Raw genomic sequence first — 13932 nt, 5'->3', positions numbered from 1 at the left:
TATATATATATATATATATATATATATATATATATATATATATATATATATATATATATATATATATATATAAAGGTAGTCCCTGAATTACGATGGAGACGACCCCATCGTAATATGAAACATCGAGACATGGCCTGACCTACCCAGGAGTCTTAAAGAATGGTCAATGAAAGTATGGGGTAATATACTGTAATTTAATAACAGTTTAACAAGTTATACATAATTTAGCAAAACAGAGCAATTCATAGTGTTGCGTCGTATAAACCATACAGTAAGTATGTATGTGGCAGCATGTGCGTGGGTGAGCGTCGGTTCAAGATTGCCGGAGACAGGCTCTGTTCTGGGCGTCTGGAGACGCTGATAAAAAGGAGAAACAGGAAAATGCACTCTAAAAGTAAGAGTGAGAGTAAGGCATCTCACAAGATGGAAGATGCATATGCGATGGCAGCATAAAATTTTTAATTTTTTTTTTATTTAAAGAGTGTATATGTGTGTATATATATATATATATATAGGAAACTTTAAAAATGTGGTTTGTTTCCAAAGTTTTATGATGACAATTTATTTATTTTATTTATATTTCAAAATTTAATATTACATGCCACATTGTTTGTTTTTTTTGTTCCGATATCGGTTTGTTTTAAATCCAGAAAATTAATTTGTTAAATGTAAATGTTTTATTGTTGTCCAATGACTGTTGACCAAAAGGTTAAAGGTCATGAGAGTTACAACGCGGATGAGAGGAGCAACGCACAGGGCGTGAAGAGACTGCGTGCAGGCTGTGTGTGCTACAGGAGACAGAGGGTTGCGATTATTTTATGCCTGTTTATAAGACACCATCTCCGCCATCACGTGTGATCAAGGCCTAGCGGCTATCGCATTAGCAACGTGTGTGAACAGTGACTGCAGACAGGATCTAGTTGGACCTGGGACTTTGCGACTGGACGTGTTGCGGTGTTGCTGCTGTAAAGATCGCAGGGTTACCCTGTGCTCGGATCGACCTGACTCCATGCTGAGGGAATTATTCACTACGCTAACAGTGTGTTGATGCTGTTCGCTGTTCATCTTGGTTTCCTTGGATGGATGTAAGTGATTTTTCCAAGTTTGTGCTTAAGAGGATTTCTTTAACTCTTCACACTGTGAATGTGCACCAACTGGGCCCCAACGAACCCACTGCTAGTGTATGTGACGGAGTTGATGGTTCGTATATATTGCATACAGGACTGAGTTTTTTTCTGATAGACTGTGTAATATTGTGCACTTGGGTTTTTGTTATATTGTATCTCTTTATATGTTTTGAGGTCTTTAATTTTACTTTTCATATCGTTTTGATACCAATATTTTATTTTCTAAATATTTCACACTTCTACAGTTGTTTACTGGTTTCATACATTTTTGTTTAAATGTATCTCTGGTGTTTCATTCATTGGGGTTTCTTTATTGTAATAAGAGACTGGTTTAAGTAGAAGAATACTAACGCCAATTCACCATTCAACTGCCGGGAATCCAGGTTTTTCTGAGTTACGTTAACAATATAAAATTGTAATCTTTTGGGTTTAAAAATAGGGTTACACACACACACACATATATATATATATATATATATATATATATATATAATAAAAAATATACACTCTTTATACATTTATACATTTTACACTCTTTGTGGAAAAGGTGTTATGGTATAGACAGGACAAAAGCTCCTTTAACTGAAGGATGACATTATTTCAGAATTATATATATATATATATATATATATATATATATATATATATATATATATATATATATAATATATTATATATTAGGGATGCACCGAAATGAAAATTCTGGGCCGAAACCAAAAACTGAAAAAGAGGAAAGCAAGGCTGAAAACCGAAAAACCGAAAGAAATTATGCCAATTATTATTACCATTGCATTTATGGCTATGACTGTGTACTAACCTTACTAAATTTAATTGCATAAATTAATATTAAAGTTTCAAAGAATAAATCAATTACAAATTATGAAAATATTTATTTATAGCACATTGCAACAATGCACAGGATAAAATACATTTAAATTCAAACTTAAATGTTTAACTTAAATGCACTCGTGTACATTAAATAATAATGTACAGGCCCTCTGGCCTGCTGAAAGGTTGTACAATTAAATATGTTCTTTCATAAAAACAAAGTGCATTCAGAACAAGTGCAACTGCTTAAAGATACAACAATACAACAATATCACTGGGAAACTTCCTGCCTTTTCAAAAACGTCCGCCACAGACGGAGTGCGCATGCCCGGAGGGGTTTTGCTTTTCTGTGCCGTGTTTCTCTCATATTCAGCATAGTGATCTGGATGTTTGGATTTCAGGTTATAAATTAAACCCGACGTGGAGAAAGGTTTTTCAGACGAAATTTCGGCATTACATGTTTTGCAAATCGCTATCCGTGGGTCTTTCTCAGATATACTGAAATACGTCCACACCGCAGACATGTTGTTTTAGACAAGCACGTGCAGGCACGGTTTCTGTTTGCGTCATCACAACAAACTGTTTCGGTCGTGTTTTTTCGGTGATCAAAGTCTTTCGGCCGAAAACCGACAATGCAGTTTTGGGCCATTTTCGGCCGAAATTTTTGGTGGCCGAATATTCGGTGCATCCCTTTTTATATATATATATATATATGAAGATCGTAATGTAAAAAAATATCAAGTCGAAACATGGCCTAGCCTACCCAGGACTCTTAAAGTCTTAATTTAACAAGTTACAGAACTTAATTATGATATCGTAATGTAAAAACATACGGTATAGGTTCGCGAGTGGAGGGCGGAGCGAACAAAACAAGAGGTAAACGTGACAGTCATCAAAGATGAGTGGATCTGTTATTACTTCAGTGTCAAGCTCAAGGGAAAATACAGGTGTGGCCCACAATATTATCACCCCTAAATTGGAAAATGAAACAAGCCGACCTTTAAAAAGTGTAAAAACGTGAAGAAAAATCTGATTTAAAATCTACATTTAAAATCCGAATGGTTTGTAACCCATTCTACTGATGCAGTTGGCGCTTTTTGGGTAAATAGTAGTGTTTCTGTGTGGATATTTGTGTGCATGTTATTTGTGACCAAACTGTTCCTTTTACCAATCAAATACATTATATTTTATACTGTCTCAATTTGCAAAGAACAGTAGAATAAGAAAATAAATGATGAGGAGAAAGCAGGAATCTCTCAGGAGGTTCAGAAAGTACCATGACAGAGCTCCTGACATCGGCGCCCTCCTGATTCCGGGTCCCATGAGGCCGTTAGCAGTTTCAGCACGTTATACAGAAAAATGATATTTAGATAAATAAAGTTCTTGAAGGTGAGATGAGTGATGAGGGACAGCATCCTGTAAAAAAAAAAAATTAATGAACGTCTCGTCTTTACCACTGAGTCGCTTTATACACAATAATCTGTATTTAAGTTAAAGTAAAAAAAGAAAAGAAATACCAGTATATTAATCAATTATATTCTAGTGTTTCTTTAAATGTTCGTGCTCGGTTCTCAGAAAACAGTAAAAGTCAGAGTTTTTCGTCCACTGCACTGAAGATGTGTGTGTGTGGTTTAGGTTCCAGTAGAGTAGTGTTTTAAATGTATGTTTGTTTTGCAAGACGTGTGGAAGATCGTGTGTGTGTGTGTGTGTGTGTGTGTGTGTGTGTGTATGTATATATGTATATATATATATATATATATATATATATATATATATATATATATATATATATATATATATATATATATATATATATATATATGTATATATATATATATATATATATATATATATATATATATATATATATATATATATATGTAAGCTTCACACTTCGCTCTCAGTGGATGGCTTGCGATTCGGGACCCAGCCCATGTCAGGGAGTGCACTGTGGCGTTTGGGCGTCACCACGGGAGCAGTGCTCAAACTTGAGCATTCCGATTAGTCGCCTAGAAGCAGCTGTTCGGTCTCGGTGTCGTCCAAGGAGGCGGAGCTGGCCTGGAGGGAGGCGGAGCTGGCCTGGAGGGAGGCGGAGCTGGCCTGGAGGGAGGCGGAGCTGGCCAGTAAGGACACCGTATCGGTGCGCATCAGAAGCACCTTTAGCTGCTTCAGATCCTCCCAGTAAAGCTCCTCCCCCGAGAGCAGACACACCCCCTCCACGATACGAATATTCTCGGTGGTGTAACTGCCCTCCTGCTGACACACACACACAAGCAGGTTTATCACTTAAGATAAACCCACACACAGTTTTCATGCAGGTATGTTCAGTGATGCCATAAAAAATTTAATTCAAAAGATTAATTGCTCATTAAACTCTATAGTTACACCAGAATGTCGTGATACAAAAGCAATGTCAATTTAATATCATTAAACAGCTTCAGACTGAAACACACACACGTGTGCATGCAAGTCATTTTGATCTTAAGTTTAGTTCTGGATTAAAGAACAATTTCTCTGGAAAACACACTCTGTTTCAGTCCGAAGCGTCTCATCATGCTGTTTGACTACCTTCGCTCTCGCCATGTCGGTGTAACGGAAAACAGGAAATTAGAAGATGAAAGGAGAGAGGGAGTTGTAGGGGTGAGAAAGCTGTAGTGAAGAAAGAGTGGAGGAAAGAACAACAGATTAAAAAGGGACGAGTGCACGGCTTAAGAGGTCTCAGTGTGCTGTTATGTCCTGCTTTCGTTTTTTCCAAATGATTTTAATAACAGTTAAAAAAACAAAAACAGTTACAGGATATGATGTGTATTAAACAAATACTGTGTAATCAAAAAATCTATCTATCTAATGATGTCCCTTAAGAGTCGCTCTGATGATTTCCGTATGTCTGAACTCTTCGGCGTTAGCTTACGTGTCATACACATCGTGCCTAAAGTCTCCTAAAGTCTGACTACATGGTAAAAGAGTGGAGAAAAAAAAGAGTGTGTGTCAATGCTTAAGCTGCATTTACATATCTGACCTGATCTGCGTTTGTGTTTTATGTAATAACAGATGAAAAATGAACCCAGTAGTACAGAAAGAAAAAAAAGAACCTGACGGGAAAAAAGTCTTCTCTATTTTTTTTAGTACGCGTACCTCTTTTTTTATATCATAGCTGGTTGTATATTGGTGGTTTCTGTGCTGTTTCTATTTTCACTTCCTGTGTTGAGGTTCGGTAGGAAGGGTTACTGTACAATAAGTTGCTCACTCCGGAATCGGCGAACTTGGACTTTTGTGTCTGAGGACAAAAAAAAACAAACAAAAGAACTCTTCACGCAAAACTCATTCTATTTGACACATTCCAGAAATATTATACAACTTTCCTGCCAATTCCCCTTTTCCCAATTCCTCAATCTCATTCCTCCTCTCCCACCCTCCATTCTTTCTCTTCCATACCCCTCTACTCCTCCTCTCCCACCCCCCTCCTATTACTTCTCTCCCTTGCTCTAGTCCCATTCTCCTTCTCCTATTCTTCCTCTCCCAGTCCTCCTGTCCCATTGCCTCCCCCACTATTCCTCCTCCACATTTCCCAACTTTCTCAATTCCAGCTCTCCCACTACCTCTTTCCCAATTTTCCCACACCCATTCTCCCAGTCTTTCTTCTTTCACACCACCTTTTTTCCTGTTCTTCCTCTTCCCCATTCCCCCTCTAGCAAGTCCCCTTTATCCCGTTCTCTTTTATAATGTAATAATTTATTCATCCCGAACAAGCGTTTTATCTTTGACAAAACAGAGATCATAGAGTGAGATACTAAGTGAGATCTTACACACACACACACACACACACACACACACACACACACACACACAGTTATAATGAAGCTCTTACCGTGAGGCGCAGACACCACGTTACTCTGAACGCAGCCATCCGCAGCGCTGCTCTTCTCCGTGCAGCTGAAAGAGCCGAGATCCGCGTTAGCAAACAAATGTAGAACACAAGAGATTCAACATTTTTACAATGCTTTTACTATTCCAAAACTCACTTCTGTGCGGGTCGACCCTGCTGAGGTTTGTCCGTTGCGTGCCGGCGGTCACTTTGTCGGGCACGACTGGAACGTAAGCTGCAACTGGAAGAGACAGAAAAATATTTCAATGAAAAAAAAGAGACACTTCACAACACAATACTCTACCCTTTTGAGTCCAGTTTGAGTCCACCCTTTCGTTTTATGTGAATGAGTGTGCGTGTGTGTGTGCGCGTGTGTGTGAGAAACTCACTGGTAGAGCACGGGTGCTCGTCAGGCTCGCCAGGACACGCACACGAACCCATTAGATTTGGCGAAGCAGAGATGAGTACAGCCTCTGTTGTTTATGCCACAGTGATTAGTGCCTAACAGATGGGAGCACATGCTGATTATCAATTCTACTTTACACCACAGGCCCATGATTCAACACAAGAACTTTGAGGATGGATCTGGACTGTAATAATATTACAGGTTGCATTTAACAGCCCGTCACTGCACACTTTAACAACAAACTATCATAAATGGACATGGGTTCCTTTTTTAATCTGGTTTCTCACAAGGTTTCCCCCTCGTACCATTTCAGGGAGTTTTTCCTTGCCACACAAACTTATACATTCTTTTTTAACCGTTTTATCTGTAAAGCTGTCTATTGTTAAACGTGCTATACAAATAAAAATGAAACGCTGTGACTTTAGAAGGTCTGTTGGACTAAAGGAAAAGATGACAGCAGACTATCAGCATGTACAATTTGACCATTTATAATAAAAAATCTGCTCTGATATAAATGTCCTCAGTTTATAATGAACACAATAGTTGTTGTCTATTCTAGACTGCGGTATTCAAACGGTGGTGAACAGTAACAAAGTAAATGTAATTCATTACTGTGATTAAGTAGCTTTTTTGCGTATCTGTACTTTACTGAAGTATTTCCATTCCGAATGATTTACTTCAATTTCACAATGTTTTAAAGTCAAATCTTTTACCTTTTACTCAAATACATTTTGCGAAATCAATCGTTTCTTTTTGTTTATGAGCAGATAAAAACCTAACCGGTCAATCACACAGCAAGCCACCAATCAGTGTCAAGCGCATGCTCTGTTTGGAATTTGTTTTGACCGGCGCTTGATGGTATCTACTTATCACCAACATTCAGTTCAGCGTCAGTTCAACAGCAAGCAGAACATTTAGGGAAGAGTCTTCTTACTCAAACTGGTGTGTTAAGAGTAACAGAGTCTTTTCAATCTGAAATGAATAAACAACAGTCTTGTGACAAAAATGATAATAGGAATAATATAGCCATAATAAAATCATAGTACTTTGGATAATTAAGTACATTTAAAGGCAAATGCTCTTGTGCTTTCACTCAAGTGAAGGTTTAAAGAGAGTACTTTTACTTTTACTGGAGTCATATTTTACCAAGTGCATCTCTACTTTAACTCAAGTACATGTTCTGTGGACTTAGTCCACCACTGTATTCTAAAAGCAAAAGCAAAGTGAATACCAGTGGTAAAGTATAGTATATGTAAAGTATTTAAGCAAATCTTCTATTTTTTTTTACTATACTTAAGTAATTTTTTGGTTTTACTTTATCTAAAATGATTCACTTTTATTTTATTTGTCCATTTGATAGAGCCTTTTTTTTTTTTTTTTAAGATTGCTTTACTACTTTGTTTTTTGTTTTGTTTACTGACTTGTTTGATTGGTTGTTGCATTCTGGCATGTTGAAGTTGTTGTGCTGATTTTGGATAATGCAGTGTTGTAGTAGTAGCAGTAGTTGAGGATCAGGGCTTCTTCATAACAATATGAAGTCGAATACTCAAATACTGTTAAATCATATACTTAACTCGTATTGCAGTCGATTACTTTAAACTTGTAATGGAGTAAGTTGTGCAGTAATCTATATTTTTACTCAGGTATGATTTTCAGATATTCTTTAAACCTCGCACGTGGCGCCTTCTCTAACTGCTCTTACCCGACTGCCAGTTGGGTGCCACCACTATAATGTCCATCAAACCCTCAACGTTGGCGAGGACGGTCTCTTTGTTCCACCCTGTGTGTTTATCCACCCTTTGGATGGATTTGGTTTGCTAGTCTGTCCAGTCGATCCAGCGGTCTTGCTGCAAGATGCAGGAGAAACGAAATTAGAGGAGAGGAAACCGGCTTCAGCTGGGCACAGAGAAGAGAGGAAAATGGAGGGAAAAGGGGGGGAGGAAAAAGATAAGGGGTGGGGAGGGAAAACGAGGGGCAGATATGGAAGGGTGTGGATGAAGTAGATAGTAATGTTAGGGGTGAGAAACGAGAAAAATGAGTGGATCTGAGGGAGTGAGTGGAGGACTGATGAGGAGCGAGTGAGTGAGTGAGTGGTAAAGGGGGTGAAAGGTGAAGGAGAAAGCTACCTGAGTGAGAGCGAACGGATGAGACACGGGAGTGACCAGGACTTGCCGTAGTTTGCCGCTCAGGTCTGAACTTTCAATGCATCCACCCAGAAGATCCTACACACACACACACACACACACACACACACACACACACACACAGGTACAACTACTACCTACAACTCAAACACAGTTTAGCTGTGGTAAAATAAATTGTGAACAAACAAACAGGGTTCTACATATCTTTCATTCCAAAAATCCATACTTCTCCACACTCAAATGATTTTAAATTCCATGCGTTAGATTACAATCTCTGATGTCTGTCAGAGTCAGAATCTCTGATGTATGCTATATCACCAAATAAATGCCGGGACGTTTTAGCTACTGTAGCTCACCAATCCACGTTTAATGCACTGCATTTTATTAAAACTGCAATTCTAAATAAGTGCAATGTTAATCCTTTATAGCTTTAATTTGTTTAACTGTGAAACTTCAATCCTACAGCAACAAAACTAACTATTATTAACAAAAACACCTTTAGGCCATGTTCACAGTAACAAGATTCTGTTTAAAAATGCATTTTTTTCTTTCCTTTTTGGAAATGGCAGTGGCACTTATTTTAATGGCACTTATTTTAAGAAGGAGGAGGACTAAGTGCCATTATACGTCACCCTATGGGGATATGGTGCATATGAGGAGCTGTATGTGAAGTTGAACACTAAGGAAGAAGAAAAGGATTTGTAGCGATAGGATAAAGTAGGATAGGTAGGATAAAGAGTGGAAAGTCGGTAGGACCAAAAGACAGATGGAGAAGCAGAGATATATCCAGAAGCATGGAGATGTTTACGAGAGATGGCAGTGGAGTTTTTAACCAGGTTGTTTAACACGATTTTGGAAGGTGAGAGGATGCCTGAGGAATGGAGAAGGAGTGCGCTGGTACAGGTTTTTAAGAATAAGGGAGATGTGCAGACCTGTAATTACAGGGGAATAAAGTTGATCAGTAACACCTTGAAGTTATGATGATGGTGGATGATATTGTGATTTGTGTTGGGAGTAGGGAACAGGTTGAAAAGAGCCTGGAGAGTTGGAGGTATGTGCTGGAGAGAAGGGGAATGAAAGTCAGTAGGAGTAAGTAAGAGTACATGTGTGTGAATGAAAGGGAGGGCAGTGGAGTGGTGCGGTTGCAGGAAGAAGAGGTGGAGAAGGTGGATGAGTTTAAGTACCTGGGATCAACAGTGCAAAGTAATGGAGAGTGTGTTAGAGAAGTGAAAAAAAAGAGTGCAGGCAGAGTGGAGTGGGTGGAGAAAAGTGGCAGAAGTGAATTTATAGGACTGTGGTGAGACCTGCGATGTTGTATGGATTAGAGACAGTGGCATTGAGTAAAAGACAGGAGGTGGCGCTGGAGGTAGCAAAGCTGAAGATGTCAATATTTTCGTTGGGAGTGACGACGATACACAGGATTAGAAATTAGTTTATTAGAGGGACAGCGCATGTAGGACGTTTAAGGGACAAAGTAAAAGAGCGGCCCAATTGAGATTGTTTGGACATTTGCAGAGGAGGGACATGGGGTGTTTTGGTAGGAGAATGCTGAGGATGGAGCCACCAGGAAGGAGGAAAAGAGGAAGGCCAAAGATGAGGTTCATAGATGTGGTGAGAACAGCAAGCGACCTGCTTTTTGTATTTTTTATTACTACTGTCACCAAGTACTAAAATAATCTATAGTAAACACAAAATGCCCAGCGACATAGCCACAAAATCAGACGTGTCTCCTGAAGCGCTCCATTCTTCTAAACTAGACACTATATAATCATTTGTTTACAGCAACCACGGTATAGACTTGCTCGTTTTACAGAGACAATGAGGTGGCTCTTAAAAGAGCCTTTGTGTATATTGGACAGAGTTATTGTTTAAGCGCGCTCTCCGCAAATACGGCGGGCCAGCTGAATGTCCTTGGGCATGATGGTCACTCTCTTGGCGTGGATGGCGCACTGGTTGGTGTCCTCGAACAGGCCGACCAAGTATGCCTTGCTCGCCTCCTGCAAAGCCATCACGGCGGAGCTCTGGAAACGCAAGTCAGTCTTGAAGTCTTGAGCAATTTCTCTCACCAGGCGCTGAAAGGGCAGCCTGCGGATGAGCTTAAAGCCACGTTGCCGGGCCTGTAACGGTGAGGCTTCTTCATGCCGCCGGTAGCCGGAGCGATCTTGCGAGCAGCCTTGGTGGCGAGCTGCTTCCTGGGCCCCTTGCCACCAGTGGATTTACGGGCAGTCTGCTTAGTTCTTGCCATAGCGTTGAGCTCTGCACTTCACGGACAAAAAAACAGAATAAAAAGTGCTCTAGCAAACGCTGGCTTTTTAAGCCTGAACGACGCCTTGCGTTCATTGGGCGTCTCGAAACCTCTCATCTTGCATTGGATCGATCGCTCTACGTCACTCGACGATTATTGGCTTCGACCTAGTCAGCGCCACAGTTTGAACACTCCACCCCATCCTCCCTCCGTCCCTCCGTCCCTCACTGTTTTCCTCTGTTCTATAGTTACACAAAAACGGCCGTCGCAATTTAGTTTCACTTTTCAGACCTTGTTTAACAAGCATACTTCCCTATTATATTTATGCTTCTCAGTCGCTAATGAGAATGTCATGATTATTAGACTATTCCAATGGGCCTTATTAAATGTAATTCTTTTGGGTGTAACTTTCTAGAATGAATACAATTTTATACACAAAGGAACAAACTTGCACTTTTTGAGTCAAAGTGGGTGGCTCTTAAAAGAGCCTTTGGGTACGCAGCAAAGGACGACTTTACTTGGTCTTGACAGCCTTCTCAGTCTTCTTAGGCAGAAGTACAGCCTAAATATTAGGCAGCACACCACCCTGAGTGATGGTCACTCCGCCGAGCAGTTTGTTCAGCACCTCATCGTTACGCACAGCGAGTTGCAAGTGTCGGGGAATGATACTAGTCTTTTTGTTATCACGGGCAGCGTTGCCAGCCAACTCCAGAATCTCAGCGGTCAGATACTCCAGCACAGCCGCCAGGTAAAAGGAAGCGCCGGCACCAACACGCTCAGCATAGTTGCCTTTACGCAGAAGCCTGTGCACACGGCCTACAGGAAAATGCAGTCCTGTCCTGTCCTGTCCTGGATGAGCGAGTCTTGGCCTTGGCCCTCATTTTGCTGCAGATCAGATTTGTTCAAGGAACAAGTCAATAATAGTGAATGCTTCGCGCTGAAAACTCAGTGATATAGGCAACACAGCCACTCTCTCATTGGCTTAGATCGCCATGTGATCAACATCCAATCACAAATGGACAAATGGTGAAACTCATTCAGCCTCAGCCTACCATGTAATCATAAGCATCTCTATACCTGTGTCTGTCGCTGTTTTGAAACTCTACATAGTTTGCGTATTTATATATCATAAATCCCTATCTTGTATTTGCTTTCAGTCTCATCATGGGAGGATCCAAAATGTTGCTCTTTGGGGGAAAATATAGGTGGCTCTTAAAAGAGCCGTTTAGTTAAGGTAGACATGAAATAAATGAACAAACAAACATGTTTACCACGGCTCTTGGCTGCCTTTTTAGGAGTCGTCGGCTTTTTTGCTTTCTTCGGGCTCTTAGTGGCTTTTTTACCAGCCGCTGCGGGCTTCTTTGCCTTCTTCGGGGACTTCTTGGCGGCGGCAACAGGTTTCTTGGCCGCCACCTTCTTGGGCTTCTTTGCCTTAACAGCGACGGGCTTCTTCGCCTTAGTTGCGGTCTTCTTGGCTTCGGTCTGCTTCTTGTTTAGCTTGAAAGAGCCAGACGCGCCGGTCCCTTTGCTCTGTAGAAGAGTTCCCTTCAGCACGAGACCCTTGACAGCGAGCTTGAAGCGGGAGTTGTTCTCCACATCGTATCCGCCGGCGGCCAAGGCTCTCTTCAGGGCGGCGAGCGACACACCGCTCCTCTCCTTGGACGAGGAAACCGCTTTGACGATGAGCTCGCCGACGCTGGGGCCGGCTTTCTTTGCCCTCGACGCTGCTCTCTTTTTAACTTCTGCCATCTCTCTAGTATCTCAGTGCGAGTCAGACTCTGTATACGCTGTGTAACACACAGAAACCTCCCGCCCCTCTGCTGGTGGGCCGGTCTTAAAACCAAGCATGAGAACGTTGTAGACTCAACCGGGCCGAATCAGTGCGCTTCCGCGACACGCTCGCGAGTGTGTTTTCTCGCAGCGTTTCTCGTCGTAAATAAGACGCCGAAGACAAGATCCCGCGCTATTATGCACACATTTCGCGCGTACGGGCTTGCAAGTGTTCCCCGAGGCCCGTCATGGCCGAATAAAGAGCAGTGGTCGCTCGCGTTTTGCACGGAAGTGCACCGCGCGCCTGGCGCTCGAGCCGGCGCTCGGCGTATTTGGTGCAGAGTGCAGTGTAAAAAGGGGTGAGTAACAGCCATGTCGGTGGAACAGCGTGTGTTTCACGTGAACGGCGAGCCTTGTCAATGTGTCTGACGCATTGGCAGTGTGTGAGTGCTGTGCGTAGTATTGGGAACGCTGGCTCTTGTGGGCTGTGTGAAGCACATGTGTTAGTGTATGGAGCAGGTGTGCAAACTCCCCGTGTGCCTCCCGCAGCCGGACTCCCTATGTCTTTGTCATCGTCTGGTCTTCGCCACTCGGCCTGGCGCGCCTCGTGCACGGTCCCGTCCTCTAGTAGTCTTAAGCCGACAGGTGTGCCTCGTTGCCCGCTTAACCCTAATTCCAATCAGGTCAGGCTGCACTAACCCTAATTGGAACAGTGCCAACCCTAACCCTAACCCTAACTCCATGTCATTCAGGCTGCGCTAACCCTAATTCGAACAGTGCCAACCCTAACTCCATGTCATTCAGGCTGCGCTAACCCTAATTCGAACAGTGCCAACCCTAACTCCATGTCACTCAGGCTGCGCTAACCCTAATTCGAACAGTGCCAACCCTAACCCTAACTCCATGTCACTCAGGCTGCGCTAACCCTAATTCGAACAGTGCCAACCCTAACCCTAACCTTAATTCCATGTCATTCAGGCTGCGCTAACCCTAATTCGAACAGTGCCAACCCTAACCCTAACCCTAATTCCATGTCACTCAGGCTGCGCTAACCCTAATTCGAACAGTGCCAACCCGAACCCTAACTCCATGTCACTCAGGCTCGCTAACCCTAATTCGAACAGTGCCAACCCTAACTCCATGTCACTCAGGCTGCGCTAACCCTAATTCGAACAGTGCCAACCCTAACCCTAACTCCATGTCACTCAGGCTGCGCTAACCCTAATTCGAACAGTGCCAACCCTAACCCTAACCTTAATTCCATGTCATTCAGGCTGCGCTAACCCTAATTCGAACAGTGCCAACCCTAACCCTAACCCTAATTCCATGTCACTCAGGCTGCGCTAACCCTAATTCGAACAGTGCCAACCCTAACCCTAACCCTGACTCCATGTCATTCAGGCTGCGCTAACCCTTATTCGAACAGTGCCAACCCTAACTCCATGTCACTCAGGCTGCGCTAACCCTAATTCGAACAGTGCCAACCCTAACCCTAACTCCATGTCACTCAGGCTGCGCTAACCCTAATTCGAACAGTGCTAACCCTA

The 13932-nt window shown here is 42.0% G+C and overlaps 1 protein-coding gene, 1 long non-coding RNA gene and 2 pseudogenes across 2 annotated transcripts; all 4 read right to left on the bottom strand.

Annotated features, from left to right (window-relative positions):
- Nucleotides 1-3846: 3846 nt before the first annotated feature.
- LOC124391490 lies at nt 3847-5888 on the bottom strand. Its single transcript, XR_006926986.1, has 3 exons — nt 5824-5888; nt 5091-5232; nt 3847-4208 (listed from the first exon to the last, which is right to left on the bottom strand). It is a non-coding gene; the product is annotated as an uncharacterized LOC124391490 (long non-coding RNA).
- Nucleotides 5889-10238: 4350 nt separating this feature from the next.
- Nucleotides 10239-10615, bottom strand: LOC124391585 (annotated as a pseudogene).
- A 514-nt stretch (nt 10616-11129) lies between these two features.
- On the bottom strand, nt 11130-11496 carry LOC124391419 (annotated as a pseudogene).
- Nucleotides 11497-11658: 162 nt separating this feature from the next.
- On the bottom strand, nt 11659-12364 carry LOC124391696 (histone H1-like). The gene is made up of 2 exons (XM_046858445.1): nt 11887-12364; nt 11659-11717 (listed from the first exon to the last, which is right to left on the bottom strand). Exons 1-2 carry the CDS (start codon nt 12362-12364, stop codon nt 11659-11661), a joined length of 537 nt encoding a protein of 178 aa, XP_046714401.1.
- Nucleotides 12365-13932: the final 1568 nt, after the last annotated feature.

The sequence above is a fragment of the Silurus meridionalis genome, chromosome 9 (genome assembly GCF_014805685.1).
Source record: "Silurus meridionalis isolate SWU-2019-XX chromosome 9, ASM1480568v1, whole genome shotgun sequence".
In the NCBI taxonomy this organism is placed as follows: domain Eukaryota; kingdom Metazoa; phylum Chordata; class Actinopteri; order Siluriformes; family Siluridae; genus Silurus; species Silurus meridionalis.
This window is presented reverse-complemented; position numbering and strand designations above follow the sequence as displayed.